Raw genomic sequence first — 21,444 nt, 5'->3', positions numbered from 1 at the left:
TGACAGATAGGGAACTCAAGACTACACACTGGTACCTACAACATACTGATTTTAAACTACATAGTTAAAGCTAAAGTATGTAACTTTTTCAGTGTTAAAATGCTTTCTCCTATCCCAGCTTAATATGCAAAGACAGCCATAAGTAAGCCATTCATAGGTTAATTTTCTTGAAAACGGTAAACACTGTCTCTTTGGTGCAATGAAAATTCCGCTGTTTTTTTTGAGAGACCCATCTTAAGAGAGACAATAACATTGACTCGACCAATGGCATGAGCTGGGGGATGGGACTATCTGTTTGTTCGATCAACAGAAGAAATCTGTTTTGAAAACATTGTTTATATTTGCAATTCCATTTGGTGGTGCTAGTGGCACAGAAATTCCATACTTCAGCTTTAAAGCATTAGTTTGCACCAAAATGAAAATTCTGTCCTTGTTTACTCACCCTTATGTTGTTTCAAATCTGTATGCTGTTATTTTAACTGTGAAACAGAAAAAGAGAATTTTGGATTCACTTTTCCACACAATGACAGTTCGTAGTGACCACACATGCCAAGCTCCAAAGATATATATTTCAAGTCTTCTGAAGTCAATAGCTTTGTGTGAGGAACAGACAAAAATGTAAGTTCTTATCCTTCAAAATTTCTCCCTTTTGTGTTTCACAGAAGAAATACCAGCAGATGGGTTTGGAACAACACAAGGGTGAGTAAATAATGACAGAATGTAAATTTTTGGGTTAACTATCCCTTTAACACATCTACTGCAAAGGTCTTAGATGATGAATGCCTTCAGAGTTTATGGATTTAGGCTAATAGATATTATTCGCTGGTTATTGTTAATGTACCACTAAAAAACAACATTCATATAAGCAAAGACAACAAACATTCAGGTGTGATACAAAAAAAGTGAAGGAAAGGCTGCAACAAGACTAATATTTTCCTTCACACAAGAGAATACAACAAGGGACCTTCTGAAGTTTCCTTAAACTTCTCGTTGCTTTTCTTCTTCCTCCACTTCCAGGGTTTGAAGATCTTCTCCAGAGTGGAGAACTTGCCCTTACGTTTGGGGGGAGGGGTGCAGTCCCCTGCCATGCCCCCTTCGCTTCCTGTGGTGCTATGCTGATGGTCACCTTCATCATCTGGAGGAGAGACAGAAAATTAGAGATCTGGCTGACCAGTCAATAACAAGACATAGAACAGAGCAGATTAATGGCCTTGGGTCAGATGGTTTACGTCAGTAGTTCTCAAGTGGTGGGTTGCGACCCAAGTCAGTTCTGATAGGGTCAAGAACAGTGGGGAAGAATGATGCTAAATGCAAACAATAAAATGCAGCTAACATTATAAGCATGCATAGATAGGATAGCAAAATAAATAGACTTCAAATTTAAAGGGAGTAGAATACACTTCCCATATCCTGACGTCAAAGAACTTGTGTCCAATCATCTCTGCAGCATTTTGCAACTAATTCATCTGTCATTTGGTAGAAGCTAGCCAAATTTGGCAGATGCCGACATGGGCAGATTCCGTGAAATGCCTTCATCCTCAAAAATCAAAATAAATTGTGACCCAGACTACATTTAACATAGGTTAATTTGCAGCAAGCATAAGCGTGGTTTGTTCTGTCATATGCAAAATGTGCTTTCTGTAGCTAATACATTTCAGTGTTTGATTTTAAGAACATTTGACTTCTGTACAATGTACAATTTCAGTACTCTGTTGGGTCACCTTTTGATGTCCAATGTAAAATCTAAGTCCTAAAGCAAAACCAACCGAGAACCACTGGTTTTCATAATACAAACTGTATGTGTTGTGCAAAGAGTTTACATAAGCATATTATATAAAATTTATCAGATCAGGGAACATTATAACATTGTGCCACCATATGTTAACGAAATATGCAAAATACTACAAACATAGTTGCATATAGGCCAATTGTTCAAAGAGCAGCTGTGTCCTGACATGTGCACTGGCATTGATCCATGGACGCCATCACGTGCAAAATACTTGACACCACAACCCTTCTCCAACCTCAATATCAAAACATACTAAACTGCTGAGACTTATAAGAGTGTGTTGTTTTAAACACCAACACTGATTGTTCCCTGACATTCTCGTGAGAAGGCCAGCGGATCCCCAAATTGAACCTCAATCAGATCTCGGCATGCTGAGCTAGCCAGAGGCTACTGCTGTCCCATGTTACACACTCACATTCCTCTGAGGTCCAGCACTGCCAAGAGACTCACAATCTCACATCTTTGGCCCATTCAAGTGGGTGCTGAATGTGGCTTTGAACTTTCTAGTGTTTGAGGCTGGGCCTCACTGTACTCTTTTGTACACCGATGAAGAAGCTGTGTGCTATTTGGTACAATTAGCAAATGGAAAGCAATGAACCTGCAACGATGGATATTGATTCCACAATAAAGGATAATGACTAGTAATAGACTATTAGAGTGGTGCCCATCCAGTCAATTGCGATCTACTATTCAGTTACGTTATCCTTGTCAGTTGATCGCAAGATGGTTTGGCCAAAATATTAAAGCGACCATATCCTTCAAATTTTAATCATACACATTTTGATAAACACAGACAATCGCCTCAGATTATCACTCCATTGCTCATAATTGCGCACACCTATAAAATAAAAATAACTTCATAGTTGTTCTTTTCTTCCCCAATTACGATACATTATGCATATTGTGGAATATTTGGAGAATACACTTGGAAATGTCGGCAATACTGTACAGCGCCTTTACTTGCGATCATTATTTGTCCTTAACGTGCTACACATCAATACATTTTTAACTCTGTGAGCCTGCTTGGTTTAAAGATAAGACTATTCTGCCTGTATAGAAATAGATTTCATTAATATTTCAATTATTGGTTCAGTAAATGTTCCCGTGATGATATGCAAACCTATTATGCATAATTGACTACTTACCATCTGTATATGTTAGTTTGCATAAAGTCAGACATGATATTATCCTTTATTCATATTGGCTCAATAATGAACTTAAAAACAGCATTATTTTTCATTTTTAATTATGAGCCAAACCTCCCTGTACTACATAAATACAAAGATTGTTCAGAAAAGATTTTGATTCTTAGTTTGTGCATTCTTCTGTTTAACACATTACACATTTTTTCTTATCTACAATTACATTTCTGAACCAGTGAATGTAACCTAAACCCAGGTGTTTTTTTTTTTTTGTCAGTCTTCCTGTAAAGTGCAAATTATTCCACCATTTATATATTATGAATATAAAATAATTTTATAGAATTTTATAACTAAATATTAAGCCTTATATTTTGATTCATCATTATATTAGCACACACTTGACGTGTCGTGATTCATTCTAAGAAACAGTGACTGGGGTGTGTTCCATTCAGAAGTGATCATCCCTTAGCTGCCCTATTAACTTTGAAGACTTTATCATTATAAACCATTGTGGCTATGGTGGGCTGAAGGGTGTTGCTCAAAAATAATGGTAATTCTGTCTTTTGGTTCTTTGTATTAAAGCGGCTTTCATTTTGAGCGTTTTAGGGGCCGTTCAAACCCAATGCATCCGTCTACACAGTTTTTTCAATTGTTTTCCTATGTTTGCTATCATTAAATTGTAGAAAATACTCCGATACCAAAAACCGATACCATCTGACGTACGAATGTCCCAGTGTAAACATTCAGTACACAAATTAAAATCACATTATGTCCTAGTATGATTATCAAACTGCAAAGCTAATTCACTATGTAGTGTGCAGCACATACAGACTACATATTTAATGAAACAGCAGCCTTTTGTGGTTTAATAATCACACTCTAAAAATTACTGTAGCCCAGTAAACATAGGATGTCCTGTGAGACCTGTGCTGGGTGGCAAATGACAACAAATAACAGATGGGCAAGCAAACGGGCAACACCTGCAACCCATGTATGATGGGGGCAGAACACTCAAACACTCAGCAGAGGGCGGCAAACCAGAAAAATAATTAGCCTTGGTAAAGATGAGCAGATAAAAGAAACAAAGATCCACTGTATGGATAGATTAGTCTACCTGGACTCCAGCTACCATGGCAACTTGTGTGGAAGCAAAAATCCATAGAAGTGTTCAATTGCTTTCTTGCTTGATGTTCCCAGTCATGGAGAGAATAAGTGAAATCAGACAGAAAACAAAAGCACTATTCCTTCAGTGCAGAAGGACTGAACACCCAAACATATATCTGACAGTCGAACCTTGAGTCTGAGAAACAGGCAGTATCACAACTCAAAGCTGTGAAGACTCAAAGTTCCTTGAGCACATGGAAAGTGTAAAAGCCAGACTACGGTTTCCTAGTGACACACTGCGAGCCTCACAATGGGAACACTTCCATCAGGAAAAGAGCTCCTCACATAGAGCTAAGAATTCCCAACAGTCGACAAGATATACATGATTCTGAAAGTACGGCTGTAGAGAAGTCCCGATTTTTTATGCATTGACACGTCCACTAACAAGGTATTGCACAGATATTGTCCAGCTGCATTCAAATTTAGCATGAGAAGCCTGAGTCATGTTATTAGCCCTTAATGGATTAGGCATCACTAACAGCTCAGAGACAAGTGAAGTAGAAGAAAACAGATCCAGAGGACATCAATCCCAATGATATGGAGTAGAGCTAAAGATGTCACTTAGAGTGCAGGGAGTGAGTTGTGTTTGAAGAGCAATCTGTGCTGAGGCTGTGCATTAATGGCAGGGAGAGAATCGGATTGCTTCGGAAAACAGGGGGGGGTAAGGCCTGGGAAACAGAGGGAGGAAACGGCACTCCACCCTGATCCTGAAACAGGGATGGGGGGGAAGGGAGTAAGAGGTTAAGAGAACAGAGAGGACCCCCTCCCATTGTCCACTGCAGTCAGTAAGTTTACATGTGCAGTAGTTGAGCTACAGTCTTCTGCCTGTCCAAGTATACATGACACAATATGTAATTGAGTATTTGAAGAAAGGACATCAGCTGAGGAAGTGTTAAATACATGTTGCATGTCACTTTTATTTTCCAGAGCACACACACAACCAGGCCAATTGTGTTCCGATTAACGTGAATACACGCTGTATTGTCGAGCTACAATCACATTACCTAGGTCCATTAGTCTGCCTTCAAAAATCCAGTACGATTTCAGTCAGACTAAAGCATTAACATGCCATTTTAAAAGATAAATTATTTCTTTAGTACAACTGAAAACGAACTTTTAAAGTGCATGTAAACGTACTCAGTGTGAAGGGGAAACAGGACTTTGCAGACATCGGAATACCACATATTTACATATATGTCTGATCTGAGTCAGTTTAAATAGGTGTGTTTTTATTTGAACTAATAGATGAATACAGATGCTAACAAACCAAATAAAGCTAAGGCTGCACCAATTCTTTCCAAAGAAAGAACCCAGTACTTTCAAAAGCAGCTCAACTGTTCCTGAAAGGATATGGCACTGACTACTTACTCCTTTATAATGAGCTCGGCTTACCCTCTATTGAGCAAGTGATTTTAAGGGCCCTCTCTGCCACATTACCTAACCAGACAAAAAATCAAGTACTTAATCAGAATGCAAAGAACTCAAACCCATTTTATAAAGCACCACCACATAACATACAGCTAAAAAAAATCCAATTGTCTTCCAAAGAGAGACAAAGTCGACAATTTTTTTTATGGGACAGGTAACCACCAAAGCATTTATACAACACACAATAAAGGAGAAAGGCATCATCTGTAAAACAGATGGCAGCGGCTTATAGTACCATCTTAATGTGTCACATTGCTTTAAAGATGCATACATGAAAGTTCCCACCTATGGCACATGCAGAACCACATATGAAATGTATAGACCTATGTGAACTGAGGACTGTGCATGTGTGCATGAATCTTTTGCTCATGCAAGAGTGAACGCATGTACTGAATATGGATGCATGTACAGCATGTGCTACTACAGAGCCAGTGGGGTAAAATGAATCCATTGCTGATGAGAGGTTAGCCAGCTGTGTTATAGGAAATATGGCAGGTTGCAGCCTTGAGCAGCTTGTTTCATTATGTAACAATCCGTCTCCACTGGGAGAAACCTTAGGATCCACAATCACTGCTCTGCCACTACACAACACCCCCTCATGCATTGCTAGATAGGTACAAATAACTACAGGCTCTCATCCGAGACGGCCTTGTTTGGCAGGCCTCTTTAATCCAGAGTTGCACTTTGAAAAATCCAACAAAAAAAAGCCTAATACGAAACAACGGGATGAAAAGTGAATGTTAGAACCACAGTTGTTTGAGGTTAAGCTCCAATTGGGCGCATTGTTGAAGGGATAATAAGTTTCCAATGCTTCCAGCAAATTAGTAAACGAAAGTAAATGAATACAGCGCCTGCAAAACCAACAGTGAGCAGAGCCCATTGAGGGAACAATGAAGCCTGTTTTGTGACATGAAACTTGATTGCTTCCTCTGTGCAGTAATTGATCGTCAGCTGTATTTGGGGGAAAACAGTGCATAAATCATGGTGATTCAGACTTGAGGCGTTTCTTCATAAATAAATGATGTTTGGATGGTGTAGTTGTTGGGGAAGGATCACAGTATATTGTGGGGCAACTGGAAATGTAAATGTAATGTACAGCAAGACCAGTGCCAGGGCAGCATTAATCTATTACTTTTCTGGATGTAGAAGCATGTCTTAGATGACCAATCACAACAATGTGGTTGATACAGCCAGATGATACAGTCAGCTTCGTCTACAAGCTAAGCAATGTTTCAACAACCCAAAACAGGACATATTCGGAAAGTACTGGTTTAAATAATTAGTTATTTGGCAGATGCTTTTATTCAAAGCAATTATAGTACACTTATTTCAAGGACAACCAACCCCAGAGCAACAGTGGCAATATTTCACCATGTAATAACTAATGTAACTAATAAAGAAATACTCCAATAACTTAACATTTTTATGTGAGGAGGATATGTCCTTAGGTTGGGAGACCAACCTATTCATGCTCCTGCTTTTGTCCTGTTGGTTAATGGTACTTAATGGATGAAAAGTATAGCCTGGTTTATTTCATCCACACCTTGATGGAGATTTGACTTTATCTCTTACCTTTAAAATATAAAGATAACTTACTGCTCAGACTATAGGCCAAGAAACTCTGATACATCAAGCATTAATAGTTTTAGTACTAGAGAAAACCGACGGACACCTTTTTTCTAAGCAATAAATATCTACAGTATCTTTCACCATCCACTGCATGAACAACTAGATATATGGAATGGCTCTTTATTTTTTCATGGTCAGAGTGGAACCACCTCCACTACCTCAGGGACAAGAGGATACTTTAGAATTCTCATCCTCTCCCTGTAACATTCCTAAATATAAGGACAAACAAAGATGGAGAATTATGGAGAATGTGGGCATAGATATTAATTCCAGACGCCCACCTCAATGTCTGGTTTCCTTCCACTCACAGTTAAAACCCACTGCTGAGTCATAACCAGTTCCTGCTGTGTTGAAGTCAAGCCAAGGTAATGCTTGCTAAGCTTGTGTGTTCGACTCACCCAAATGTGCGCAGGCGTTTTGAGGTGAAGTCTTTAGAGGAAAGGTCTGTCCCATGCTCCAGCCCCCTAAGGGCCTCAAAGTCTGCAGCTCTGCCCAGGTGCTCAGCTTCCTCAATTTAAGCCTTTTCTGGTCTTGCTTTCAGCTTAAAAGGACCCCTTTCTTGACACCCAGCATCGATCGCATGCTTCTATCACCTTCCAACCCAATGTTCTTCACTTCTCTGTTTCTTCCTTGAGTGGATCTCATGCCAACTGCCCTTCTTTTCTTCTAGCGTCCTCCAACCTTCTTCAACTCTCCACCCACTCTCTCTCTCCTACACAGGACCCTCCCTTCCATCCCACTTTCTCTCCCTCCAGTTCATAAATGAGTTTTCAAAGCAGATCAGTACAGATGCCGATGGATGCCTATCATTCCTTAAAGCAAGGGTCAAAGTGCAAAGTTTGTGCGTGCTTGTGTATGTGTTCTAATGACAGGCAAAGAAAAAAAGGCAAAGGGATTAAAGAGAAGTTCTGCCTAGGAAGAGCTGGTATCAACTGGGTGGACATTTGACTTTGTGGCTATGGACAATTCAAAGGGAAGAGGAACTCAACTAAAACCTGACTGATCATCAAGAGTTAAAACTTCAAGGTGCATATTTCTTCTATGATTTCATTTGTGAAGCCTCTCTGACATTAAAAAGAACACATTACGTAACTAAATTCAACTATTATGTACTCTTTGAGATTTGTGCTCTAGATAAAATATGCAAGTATACATTTACAGTCCAAAAATAACATTTATGTCCCCTCTCTTTAACTTTAAGATTAAATCCACTGGAATATGCACAACAATCAACTGATCAAGACTCCGGCCCTCTTCAGGGAGCAGAGTGTAATAGCAAATCTTCATCCACAGGAATTCCAGAAATGCAATTTTATCCAACAAAGTACATTAGCAGAGAAAAGGAATGTGGAAGTGTGTAGCTATGTAATTTGACTAAAACGGTCCACATAATCCCATTTCCAAAAGCCGGAGACCACTTTCATTCCGCTTTAGGCTTATATAACAGAGAGACCATATCCCAAACCCCAGAATTTTAGATTCCATTGGTGCATATATCCTCTTTAGATGATGCTCACCAGTCATGAAACAAACTCTTCTTTCTGATCAGCAATAATCCAGCTCCTCGGTCAACCCCATGACCACAGATTATGAAGCAAAGGTATTTTTGTATACATCTGCACTGTTCAGTAATTGTTTATCTATGTGAATGCACTAGATGGAGATCTTTGACTGTTTTGAAAATGCCACGTTAAGTTTTTAAGAATTTAAACTTTAAAAAATGCATCAAGACCTGCATTCTGTTCAACTGGCTGCACTGCGTCTATCTTTTTAACACAAGAATGCATTCTGTCTGAATGGCCCCTTTGGACTGAATTCCATGGAGCACTGTTAGCAAAGTCCCTTTAAGGGAAGTTAGGTCACTTGACAGCCATGTTCGCAACACCACTGGGTGGCTCTTTTCAAAGATCCTTTTCCTGTACATTTTCTATAACGGCGGGAATAAAATACAGGGAAAGCGCCCTAAAGTAATACATTCCTCTCTCCAGAAGTCTTTAAAAAGTGCGGTTTATGACACTTATCTATGAAATCAGCTCTTTAATATGAACTATTGAGCTCTCTGACGTTGACAAACTGATTAAAGATGAATATACACACAGCTTTTGTCACTTCATGTCATTTATTTTTTCATTTACTTTATTATATTCCTTGAGGTTCACTTATAATGATATATTAAAGGTGTTTGCACAAAAAAACAGTCATAATATAGTATTAAATAACCTTTCCTCTACCCTGTCTTTGGCCCTCTGTCTGAAACGCTCAGTTTCCTGTGCCATCCCTTTTAGGCTTCAAATGTATATGTATATATATATTATATATATATATATATATATATATATATATATATATATATATATATATATATATATATATATATATATATATATATACACTCACTGAGCACTTTATTAGGAACACCTGTACACCTACTTATTAATGCGATTACCTAATCAGCCAATCGTGTAGCAGCAGTGCAATGCATAAAATCATGCAGATACAGGTCAGGAGTTTCAGTTAATGTTCACATCATCCAGCAGAATAGGGAAAAAAATCTCAGTGATTTTGACCATGAATATCCATCTTTCCAAATAGCAGCAAGACAAGTTGTGCAGCAAACTCTGGAATCCTATATGAGGAACGCATTCAGAGTTAACAATTTAATTTATATATATATATATATATATATATAGATAGATAGATATATAGATATATATTTATTTATTTACAAATATATATTTGTTTTATTTTACAGTTGATGTTAATTGTGTTCAGACATTGTCAGCTAATTGGACAGCTCGTCTGCTTTGAAGACAGTGGAAGAACATGGCTGTTTTAATTCTGTTTCCACCTCCACTGAAAAGTTCTGCACAATGAAGCTTGTAATAAGACTTGTAATTTCTCTGTTTGTTTGTTTTTCTTTCTGCTTTTAGTGCCTGTTGATTTGTATGGACATTGGTTGCAAACTGTCAGGATGTGCTCAACTGTGCCATATTAAAAGGAATATTCTGGGTTTAGTACAAGTTGGGCTCAACTGACAGCATTTTTTGTATAATGTTGATTACCACAAAACTCCCCACTTGAAAAAGCTATCACAGTTACATTAAGTAACTTACAATGAAGTGGATGGGGCCAATCCATACACTTTAAAATACTATTTCAAAAGTATAGCCAAAAGATATAAACAATATGTGTGTTAACATGATATTAGTGTAATAAAATGACTTTCTAAACTTTTTGGTTGTAGTTATATCCAATATTACAACTTGGTTGTTATGATGCTGTAATAGTAATCCCAGTGATTATAACATGTTAACACATATAATGTTTACATCTAGTGTCTATTCTTTTGAAACCGTGTTTTAATGTTTATTTGCAGGCACCATTCACTTACATTGTGCGTGCCTTACTGTAACCACGATTATTTAAATAAGGGACAAGTCACTTATTTTCTGTGGTAATCAAGATTGCCAAAAATGCTGTGAACTGAGCCTAAAGTGTACTGAATCAAACATTCAAAGGACATTCATGAGAAAATGTTTTGTGTTATTAATGTTGGAGATGCAATAATAAGGAGGGTGGCAGTGGAATAAAACAAGTGAATTTTGTGAAATGTACCTATTTTAAATACTGTAATCTGTTGTCATTTATCTTTAAGACATTTCCCTTACTGCTCATGTTGCACAATGCTATACTATGTTAATGTTTTAATTGTCTTTGTGGTGTGTTTATTTCAGTACTTTGTTTTTGATGATTGCAAGGAGAAGACCAGTACATTTGTAGGTTTTAAAAAAATATCAATCTAATTTCATGTTGGTTCAACATGATGAATTAACCTTAGTAATGCAAATAAGCTTTATTTCAAAAGCTTAAAAATTACTTGCCATTATTTGTTTAATCATATTGGTGTGACATACTTTAATTAAAGATGATGAATGAGCGCATATATACATATATAGGTTTTCTAGTTAAGTTAGTTTAAACATTAATTTGAAACAACTTGCCATTATTTGTTAAATCTTTTGGTGTGACTTAATTTTTAAGTAAAGTTGAATAATCTAATACATTTATGAATATCTAACAAAGGTTTTCCAGCTAAGTTGACTTAAAATAACCTTAAGTTGAATTTGCTTAAAAAGCACAATGCAAAAATGCTACATATGTATTTTAAGTAAATCCAACTCATAATTTATTTATTTTTTCAGTGTAGGTGTGTAGAAATGGCTGTCTGTGCACTTACCAAAGAGGTGATGATTTAAAAAGAGGTGTCGATCTCTTTTCTGTGGAGACGGTCATGCATTAATGAAGGCCCCCAAGTGAAAAGTCGCAGAGGTAGAGAATAAGACATTTTTGCAGCTTGGAGTCAATAAATGCTCTTTTTTTGACTAGGGAGGAAGTTTTGAGTTCTGAAACTTACTGTATGTTTTATAGTACAATAACAGGGAAATTTTATTCCTCATGAAATGACACCTTTAAACTCTTTATTAGCATTACTGAGGGTTTAAACAAAATATTTTATGGTTGTTGGTATTGATCTAGAGTAGATAAAGTAGATTATTATTATTACTATTATTATTATATTTAATAATTGTGTTGATTTATTTAGAATACACGTTTTAGGTGATATACAACTAGGGGTGTCTGCAGGATTTCATCTGAGGGTATGTACAGAAACCTGACAAAGTAAAAAAACGTTTAGAAGGTTTAGAAAACGTTTGCTTCAAAGCGGCCAGTGTAGACAGCCTCAAGCCACTGATTGGTGATTAGCTCTTCTAACTGAAATGCTGGATTTGCATTCATAGACCCGCTATAGTCAGCATTACCATTTCTTCCATTCAAAAGTATACTGTGCCACTGGCCCATCTCATCCAATACTGTCTTTGACCATTAGCACAGTGTATGGATCACTCAGTGCCTGTTGCTCCTCGTCTCTGATGTCATAAATATCCACTGTGGTGCCACAAAACGTCTGGACCAAGTTCCACTGCAGCAAGGCTACTTCCAAGACACCTCTAACAACTTCCTGGCCATGAGTTTGAGCTGAACTCAAGAAGTCTCTAGGAACATGCTGTGTTGTTCACAAGCCCTAATCCATCACTGGATTTAATTTACCCATTTGACAATAAAACAAATTCTCCCAAAGGTGTTTTACCTTTTTGTCTGTTTGAACACATTTCCTGTCACACCTTGGGATGAGATCCAAGTCAAGAGATGTCAAGTGTGCATTACAGCACAAACGAATAACAGCAGTGGAATGCTACATATATATATATATATATATATATATATATATATATATATATATATATACACACATACACACTGGCAGCCAAAAGTTTAGAAAAAGTTACAGATTTTGCTCTTATGGAAAGAAATTGGTACTATTATTCACCAAAGTGGCATTCAACTGATCACAATGTATAGTCAGGACAGTAATAATGTGAAAAATTACTATTACAATTTGAAAAAAATAAAATAAAATAAAAATCTGAACTTCTTAAACTACTTCAAAGAGTTCTCATCAGCAATGACAGCTTTGCAGATCCTTGGCATTCTAGCTGTCAGTTTGTCCAGATACTCAGGTGACATTTCACCCCATGCTTACTGTAGCACTTGCCATAGATGTGGCTGTCTTGTCTGGCACTTCTCACACACCTTACAGTCTAGCTGATCCCACAAAAGCTTACTGTTGAACATGAAACTGTTGCTGAGTGGGTAGAATTCAATGAAGCTGTCAGCTGAGGACATGTGAGGCATCCATTTCTCAAACTAGAGACTCTGCTGTACTTATCCTCTTGTTTAGTTGTACATCTGGCCTTCCACAACTCTTTCTGTCCTTGTTAGAGCCAGTTATCCTTTGTCTTTGAAGACTGTAGTGTACACCTTTGTATGAAATCTTCAGTTTTTTGGCAATTTCAAGCATTGTATAGCCTTCATTCCTCAAAACAATGATTGACTGACGAGTTTCTAGAGAAAGCTGTTTCTTTTTTGCCATTTTTGAACTAATATTGACCTTAAGACATGCCAGTCTATTGCATACTGTGATAATTCAAAAACAAACACAAAGACAATGTAAAGCTTCATTTAACAAACCAAATAGCTTTCAGCAGTGTTTGATATAATGGCAAGTGATTTTCTAGTACCAAATTAGCAATTTAGCATGATTACTCAAGGATAATGTGTTGGAGTGATGGCTGCTGGAAAGTGGGGCCTGTCTAGATTTGATAAAAAAAAAAGACTTTTTTCAAATAGTGATGGTGCCGTTTTTTACATCAGTAATGTCCTGACTATACTTTGTGATCAGTTGAATGCCACTTTGGTGAGTTAAAGTACCAATTTCCTTCCGAAACAGCAAAATCTGTGCCAAACGTTTGACCGCCAGTATATACAGTTGTGCTCAAAAGTTTGCATACCCTTAGTTCTTTATACTGTGTATCGCCCCCTTTAACATCAATGACAACGTGCAGTCTTTGTAATAGTTGTCTATAGGCCCCAAATTCTTGCAGGTGGTGTAGCTGCCCATTCGTCTTGGCAAAATGCCTCCAGGTCATACAAAGTCTTTGGTCGTCTTGCATGAACCGCACGTTTGAGATCTCCCCAGAGTGGCTCGATGATATTACGGTCAAGAGACAGTGACTGCCACTACAGAACCTTCACCTTTTTCTGCTGTAACCACTGGAGGGTCAACTTGGCCTTGTGCTTAGGGTCATTGTCGTGCTGGAAAGTCCAAGGGCGTCCCATGCGCAGCTTTCGTGCAGAAGAATGCTAATTGTGTGCCAGTATTTTCTGATAACATGCTGCATTCATCTTGTCATCAGTTTTCACAAGATTCCCTGTGCCTTTAGAGCTCACACACCCCCAAAACATCAGTGAGCCACCACCATGCTTCACAGTGGGGATGGTATTCTTTTCACTATAGGCCTTGTTGACTCCTCTTCAAACATAGCGCTTATGGTTGTGACCATAAAGCTCTATTTTGGTCTCGTCACTCCAAATTACCATGTGCCAGAAGCTGTGAGGCGTGTCAAGGTGTTGTCGGGCATATTGTAACCGGGCTTTTTTGTGGCATTGGCGCAGTTAAAAGCTTCTTTCTGGCAACTCTACCATGCAGCTAATTTTTGTTCAAGTATCGTCGTATTGTGCTCCTTGAAACAACCACACTGTCTTTTTCCAAAGCAGCCTTTATTTCTCCTGAGGTTACCTGTGGGTTTTTCTTTGTCTCTTGAAAAATTCTTCTGGCAGTTGTGGCTGAAATCTTTCAAATCAAGTGATCCCCAAATTTTCCACTTCTTAATAAGTGATTGAACTGGCATTTTCAAGGCTTTGGATATCTTTTTATATCCTTTTCCATCTTTATAAAGTTCCATTACATTGTTACGCAGGTCTTTTGACAGTTCTTTTCTGCTCCACATGGCTCAGTATCTAGCCTGCTCAGTGCATCCACGTGAGAGCTAACAAACTCATTGACTATTTATACACAGACACTAATTGCAATTTAAAAAGCCACAGGTGTGGGAAATTAACCTTTAATTGCCATTTAAACCTGTGTGTGTGTGTGTGTGTGTGTGTGTGTGTGTGTGTGTGTGTGTGTGTGTGTGTCACCTAGTGTGTCTGTAACAAGGTCAAACATTCAAGGGTATGTAAACTTTTGATCAGGGCCATTTGGGTGATTTCTGTTATCATTATGATTTAAAAAGGAGCCAAACAACTATGTGATAATAAATGGCTTCATATGATCACTATCCTTAAATAAAAGACAGTTTTTTTTTTGCATGATCAGTCATATTTTCAAAATCAATGCCAAAATTTCACAATTTCTGCCAGGGGATGCAAACTTTTGAGCACAACTGTATAACAACATTCATCAGAAGATAATTTATTTGTTTTCATGCCAAGCATATTCAATAATTAATAGACTAATAGAGGATTAGTCTTAAGGATGAAAAATCAAAACAACCATCATCCAAATAGAAACACAAGTACAAAAAATGTCCAGTCTAATTTTATATATTTAGAGATAGGAACATGATGTAAATTGGGCGTTTCAAATAGAATTTGCTAATGATGCAGTAACCGTAGGCTTTGAACTATATGGAAGAAGAAAAAAAAGTGAAAGGTTAGAGGATTCGATAAAGCAATGCACAGCCAAACACATACAATTCTTTCTTTCTGTGGTCCAGAAGCTATGAAATCCCCAAACCATGCAACACTAATGTTGTATTAGGGGCCCCAGAGAGAGAGGCAGAGAGAGAGGCAGAGAGAGAGAGAGAGAGAGAGAGAGAGAGAGAGAGAGAGAGAGAGGCTGGAATAAAAGCAAGACGAAAGAGAAAAAAGCAAGTGAAAGAGAGTCATGAGAGAAACAGACTTCAATGTCATTTTTGTTTTTTCTTGGACCTTTGCCTCATCTGATTTACAGAGACAGTGGAGAGATTACATATAAAGATAATCAGAGGACCATGGGGAGAGAGGGGGAATGGAATGGAACATGACAAGGGGCAGTCTCGATCCCATGTCCCACATGAGCATGATAGCTATAGTTAATATATTGGAGCACATGCGCTAACCACAAGGCTATGGTTCCGATGCGTTACATGCTAGGAATGTCAAACGTACCAGTACTTTGGTACCAAATGGATAATAAAATTAACAATATGTATTCAAATTAAATTAAGATGTCAAAACTGGTATCGAGAATCGTTACATTTGACTGGTACTGGCTAGCGATCGACCGATATGGGTTTTTTATGGCCGATGCCAATATCCAGAGAGCAAGGTGGCCGATAGACCGATACAATGCCAATATATCACACAATTGAATATATTGTAAATAACATAGACAATAAATTGATAAAAAATTTATAAACTCTTATTTAGCACTATTTTTTACTCAATTACACACTAAACTTTAACTTTGTAAAAAATAATCTAAAAAAATAATTGTATTTTAAATGGTGATAGCAGTTTCTTCTGATTTCTGTTTAGTCATCAAATTTTAGTAATTTATTTGCACATGAAGAAATTGTTAATATATTAAGAAGGAAATAACAGTACACACAGCAGTCCAGCAACCATGAATGGTATGTCCATGTTTGCAATCGCTTTTTCTCAAAAAATACTGAATCAAACCAATTGCAAATACACTGTATAGTGAATAAGATTTTTACTTATAGCACACGTGAAGCACTTTTACTTTGAAGTTGTAATCACGTGCTCATGCGGATCCAGCGCGAGCAGCAATCTCCTGACAGTTTAAACGGCCTGGATTGCCTGTTTGGAATTGTGAATCAGAGGAACTTTTGATCCTGAAGTTTTGATTCTGGCTGACAGAATACGCGCTTCAGAGGAAGATATTAGAAGAGTGCTCAACGAGAAGAAAACGCTGGATTTTCATGAGGTTTGTGAATTACATCTTTTTAAATGAAATTTCTGCATATTTGCCTTTTATCATTAGAAAAGTTACAGGGAACTGTTAAGGAGAGACTGTTAGAATAAGTGCTTCAGAGGAAGATTTAGGAGCATTCCACAGGATGCTGGATCTGCTAAAGTTGTGTGAGGTTGGTTTATTACATGAGTTTAAACGAGATATGCACATATTTGCAGACAGTATATGATATTAGTTTGATTGATATTTGCCTTTTTATCATTAGACAAGACAGTTAAAAGTTACAGGGAACTGTTGAGGAGAAAGAGGGAGAATGAAACAGGTGAGCACTTTAAGCTCAAAGCTCAAATGCGTATGCTGCAACTCTGATATGCGGACCGTTTAAATGACACGGTGTTGCACACCGGTCTATTATTGTAGTAACATGGTGGTACGTAACAACAAAATGAACTGTAACTGGTCATTTACATGTCTCAGTCGCTTCACATGCAAGCAGGCGATTCTCAGCGCCCTCAAGAAACAAATTGGCCAAAGAGGAAAATTTAGCGGCCAATGCCGATAATTAAAAAAATTCTGAATAATGCCCGATTTATTTGCCTCGGCGATATATCGGTCGACCACTAGTACTGGCACTGACTACTGAAATTTTGGAATCGTGACAACCCTATTACATACATACATTTTATACATATATGTTAGAAACATCACAATAAGGAACCTTTACATCCAGCACTACAGGAATTCCTAAATCTGATACCTTTGCAACCATTCTCATCCCAGTACAACAGTAACCATATGTGTGCATGTACACTGGAATACAATGACTCAGAGGAAATTAGCTCTAGCCCTAATTCTCTCTGTCCCAGTTACAGCACCTACACTGGGCACCATTCTAAAGAGAGAGAACAGTGAGAGAGCACAATTTGTTCTGTCTAGGCCTAACCTGTCACTGCTATGACCTGGAATACAAGCTCCACAGATCAGCTCAGGGTAGGATCCACACAAGGAACGAATGCCATGAGCTTCCTTAGGGGGCAACAGAGAGCTTTTTTAAAGCAGGTGTATTAACTGATTTGTTAACCAGCAGGAACCTTAACACAATTACTTCCCCAAGAATCCAATTTTAACCATTAAAGAGTTAACAAATAGCCTATAGGCAAACAGTTGCTCCTCATTTAACTGCTTCCAAAAACAAATAACCAATGATTGGTTTCAACAAAGACAGCAAAATGACTCCGCTTCTACTAAAGGACCTTACTTAGGGTGGATGCCGGATTCAGAATTTAATTTGAAGCAAATCACAATGGCAGTGAGGGACAGAGATACAGTCTGTTTAAACTGTTGAGTACCTTTGGTACTGAATATTCACCAACAAAACATGGAAAATACATCCTTCAATACATTTCCAGTGAACACAAAAACTCATTTGCATCAAATTTAATCTATCCTGGTCACTGACTAATGTCTGTTGTAGTAGTGTAGTATTTGGTTTTGTTGACACTGTACAATGTAAACAGCTCAAGTCATGTGTCATGTTAAATTAAGATCACCCGAAGGTTTCTGGACCTTAATCAACATCCTTGAGCAACAACCACAATTTATTCTCAGTTGTTCAGTTGCATCATTGTCAAGACAAGAAGTTGTTGTTTAGTTGCATCATTGTCAAGACAAAAAGTGGTGATAAATACTCACCTCGATTTTCCATTACAGAATATGAGACACAACGGTAAATGGATCCTGTAATTAAAGCAAAACAAACAGATTATTACTTAAAAAGCCCATTCATTAAGAGTACAAATCATTTATCAACTATTTAAGACAGATAACAGGACATTAAATTATTTATACAGACATTTGATGGTGAATGAAGGTTTACTGCCAACTAAAATTCCATTAATTCCAAAGTAGCAAAATAAAAAAGTATTATATGCAAACCCTGCTGAATCACCAATGGGTGCTTCAAAACAGCATCTGCTGTGTTCAGAATGAAGGAAACATACAATGTTGAAGGTCATTGGCCTTGTAAGTGGGTGGTCATCCGTGGTGCCTCTGTTTGTCTATGTCAAAGAGTTCGAACAAGCAGACAGGGTACATTCGCTCATCTCCATGAGTTGCCTGTAACACAGAAAGCTCATGTATAACTCACTTGATCGGAAGTCAGCTGAGGCTAAACATCTCAAATCCATACTGGCGGTGATCACAGCCTCAGAGAAGCACCCTCAAGTACCCTCTTAAAGAAGTATCCTTTGGAATCTTCACTCCCCAACTCCTTCATTTGCTGAGCAATCCTTGTTATTTACATTCAAGTGTATGGTAATCTTTGCCATTCCTTATAAAAAAAAAAGCTGATTTCCTGCACTGATCACTAGTCACACATCTTGCCCCATTAAGTTGATAAGAACTTCATCCCATGAGTTTAAAAGCAGGTGTCACACTTCAGGTGCACAGCTGATGGGACAAACACGTTGCTGTTTGTTTTAAAACAGCACAGCCGAGCTTCAGAAGACAAAAGCTAATTGACAAGAGGAGGAACAAAAGAAATTTCTGCAAATGATAGACAGGTAATTAACTGAAAGCTGCTGATGTAAAGGACAGGTAACACTAAAATGAGCAAATGTCTAACAGAGATACATGAAGCAGACAGAGCAAATCAGGCTTGGATGGATGGATGGATGGATGGATGGATGGATGGATGGATGGATGGACGGATGGACGGACGGACGGATGGACGGACCAAGCGCAGACAGATGGCCTTCTTCCCACACTCCGTCGATGACGACTTAACAGCAACAGATAAGAACAGCAGAATACTGGACTGTTTACCTGGGCTCAGTTAATGTCATTTGTGTGATATGACTTATTTAAAAACAGAAACAAGACAACATGCAATGCAATCAGAGGCAAGCAAATGCCAACTAAACACAGCCACAGGAATGGCATAAGTATAATTTTTACATTCACAGCAACAGTCAAATTTAGGAACACACAGTGAGTGCATTAGCAGTATCATGTTCTTTTTCAGGAAAAAGGAAGATCATGCAGAGGAACACGAAGTATGTGTTGTGTGTGTTATATCGTGATCGTTTATGTAGCATTAGACAGTTCCTTATTTTTAATTCTCTAAGCAGAAATGGAAGATAATGTGTGTAACTGCGTATGTGGTTGGAGCTGTTGATTATTTTTGTATTAATAATTAAGGTAGGGCTGCAACAAACAACTGCTTTGATAATCGATTAATCTGTTGATTATTTATTCAATTAACTGGATTTTACATTTTGCCAAAAGATTTCCTTTAACAATAAGAAAATTTAAGTCTATGTAATGCTTGCTATATACTGTGTGCAAAAATTGCACTTGACACGGCAACCTAGCCATGTAAAATAACATCAGTGACAAAAGTTCCATTCACAGAGCAAAGTCTCATAAAAACGATTTTCTCGTTACATGTTTGATCAATTAGATCCCACTGCATCCCAAACATACGATTAAGGCTACAACTAATGATTACTTTGATAACAGACTACTAATTGAACGATTATTCGACTATTCGACCGATTATTGCAACGATTAGCTTAATCAACAGCTCTAAACCAACAATTCAGCTTGTGCCCGAAGTTAAGAGGTTGCATTAAACATATGCTTAGTGACAATAAATAGATGAGGATGAAAGTATCTTTTAAAAATACATTTAAATGACCTTCACTGAATTACAGGGAAAAAAATACTCAAGGGTTTTTAGGAGGTTTACTTCAATTAAAAAAAATTTTTTAAAAACAATCCTGTCCTTAAGAGTATTTTTCTCTTGTTTTACAGTGTTCTTAAAACAAGATCCATTTACCAGAGAAGCAACATTGTATAAGATATGCAATTTAGACTTGTTTTTTAGAGAATGCATCCTTCATATAAGTGTATTTTTGTTTTATTGCACTGGCAGATTATTTTCACTTGTTTATACTTAAGACCAAGCACTTGCATTCAAGATTATGTTAAATATTCTCTGAAAACAAATTTTATCTTATACAGTGTAGCAGTAAATGTCCCTACAATGATATGAAAATTGTTGATAACTTCAACTAACCATTTCAGCCCTGCACCGAATAAAAACATGCTTTTTTTTAATAAAAATGTAACTTGTGTCACATTAAATTACAGCCTTAAATGGGTATTCGTAGGTTTTTACTCATTGTAAGCCCAACTTCTACAGGAAACATGCCAGTAAGCTGAGGTCTACAGAAAGTGCAGCCTTCCATTTAGCATGCAGGAATCCAGTGAGCATAAGCCAGGCCAGTTAAGCAGTCTGAGGTTATAATAATTTCAGTCATGATCCCTGCAGCCTCACATTTTTGGGGTTTCAGAAACCAAAATACTCCTAAACTGTGGTCATTTGTGTTTGGCAGTTCCTCAAGAACCAAATGATCTTCCCAAAACATGACTCAAACTACAAAAGCAAAGAGAGCAAGTGCAAAAAAAAAAAAAAAAAAAAATTCAGCTATGTCATATGAAAACGTTACTCTTAAAATTACAGACTTACGTATTTTGTAAGTCTTCAAAAAGTAATGACATGTTTTGGTAAGTGGTTTGTTGTGAAAAGATTGAATTTTAAAAAGACATGGCAGTTTTATATGTACACTGTAGATATAAAAGAGCAAAAACTATTTTAATTTACCCCTGCTGGTACTTTGAAAATAAAGCTAGACTTCCTAATGTTCTCTTTTCAGGCTGTTCTTGGAAGAACAAAAGAAATACAGTCAATATATTCCACTAACAATGACCCTTAGAAAGGTGTAATGGTACTTATCTGTTGCAGAAGTGGACACTTTCTATAAAAAGCTCATCTGCAGGGAGCCCATGCTGCCCCATATGCAAATCTCACTGAGAACAACTGGGTATACCTTTATGGTGATACAGTGACC

The 21,444-nt window shown here is 37.5% G+C and overlaps 1 protein-coding gene across 7 annotated transcripts in view; it reads right to left on the bottom strand.

Annotated features, from left to right (window-relative positions):
- LOC127454107 (phosphatase and actin regulator 4B-like) overlaps positions 1-21,444 on the bottom strand; it is a 72,082-nt gene that overhangs the window by 34,539 nt on the left and 16,099 nt on the right. For 3 of the 7 annotated variants that reach the window (XM_051721075.1, XM_051721076.1, XM_051721074.1), the window contains exons 2-4: positions 18,532-18,646; positions 18,224-18,268; positions 965-1,135 (exon numbers count right to left, since the gene is read on the bottom strand). In XM_051721075.1, the coding sequence (XP_051577035.1) occupies positions 965-1,135; positions 18,224-18,236 (184 nt within the window). In that variant the 5' untranslated portion in view covers positions 18,237-18,268; positions 18,532-18,646. Of the gene's footprint in view, positions 1-964; positions 1,136-4,045; positions 4,512-7,550; positions 7,782-18,223; positions 18,269-18,531; positions 18,647-21,444 lie in introns of those variants that run through there. The other 4 variants (XM_051721070.1, XM_051721077.1, XM_051721071.1 and 1 more) reach the window with 2 other exon arrangements.

This window comes from Myxocyprinus asiaticus, chromosome 16, assembly GCF_019703515.2.
Source record: "Myxocyprinus asiaticus isolate MX2 ecotype Aquarium Trade chromosome 16, UBuf_Myxa_2, whole genome shotgun sequence".
NCBI lineage: Eukaryota > Metazoa > Chordata > Actinopteri > Cypriniformes > Catostomidae > Myxocyprinus > Myxocyprinus asiaticus.
This window is presented reverse-complemented; position numbering and strand designations above follow the sequence as displayed.